Consider the following 515-nt stretch of genomic DNA (forward strand, 5'->3'; position numbering starts at 1 on the left):
TCAGCATCGAGTTATATTTCGAGCTCGTGACCGGTCGCATTCGAAGAGCGACCGGCGGGTCAGTGGCAGTGGAGACCCCCCTTGGTTGGATCAGGTTCGTGAGAGCCGCCCGAAGACGATCCCTTGAGGCCAAGGTCTTGTCGAAGGGCGAAGATTCAGGTGACAGCTCTCTGCGGAAGTTTGGGGAGGTTGAGTCGTCAGGAATAGCGCCGGCCGAAGACCCCGCCGCGGATGGAGCCGTGGCGTCGAAGAAGTTGAAGCTCGAAAGATCGTAAGGAAATCTCCGTGTTGGCAAGGTCGGATGCTGCATGGACCGGGAACGTCGACCATGGTGAGTTGACGTCCGGCGGGGAGCCGTTGGGTGGGCGGGCCAGACGGTGACAAGTAGCCACATGGGAGCTTTTGCCATCCATCGGAAGCGCGAGAAGATCCTACGGGGGGATATCGATATTCCGGGCGAGACTCATGATGTTGCTGACACCAAAAAGAAATTAAGAAGAAGGAGTTCGATAGGA

The 515-nt window shown here is 57.5% G+C and overlaps 1 protein-coding gene across 1 annotated transcript; it reads right to left on the reverse strand.

The window, feature by feature from the left end:
• Positions 1-90: 90 nt before the first annotated feature.
• Tsp_15202 (putative protein KRBA1) lies at positions 91-474 on the reverse strand (the record flags this gene model as incomplete). The annotated part of the gene is made up of 1 exon (XM_003367817.1): positions 91-474. A coding segment is annotated over one exon (384 nt), but the record flags the coding sequence as incomplete, so codon positions are not given.
• Positions 475-515: the final 41 nt, after the last annotated feature.

Source organism: Trichinella spiralis (assembly GCF_000181795.1).
Source record: "Trichinella spiralis strain ISS 195 chromosome Unknown Scfld3626, whole genome shotgun sequence".
Classification (NCBI taxonomy): Eukaryota; Metazoa; Nematoda; class Enoplea; order Trichinellida; family Trichinellidae; genus Trichinella; species Trichinella spiralis.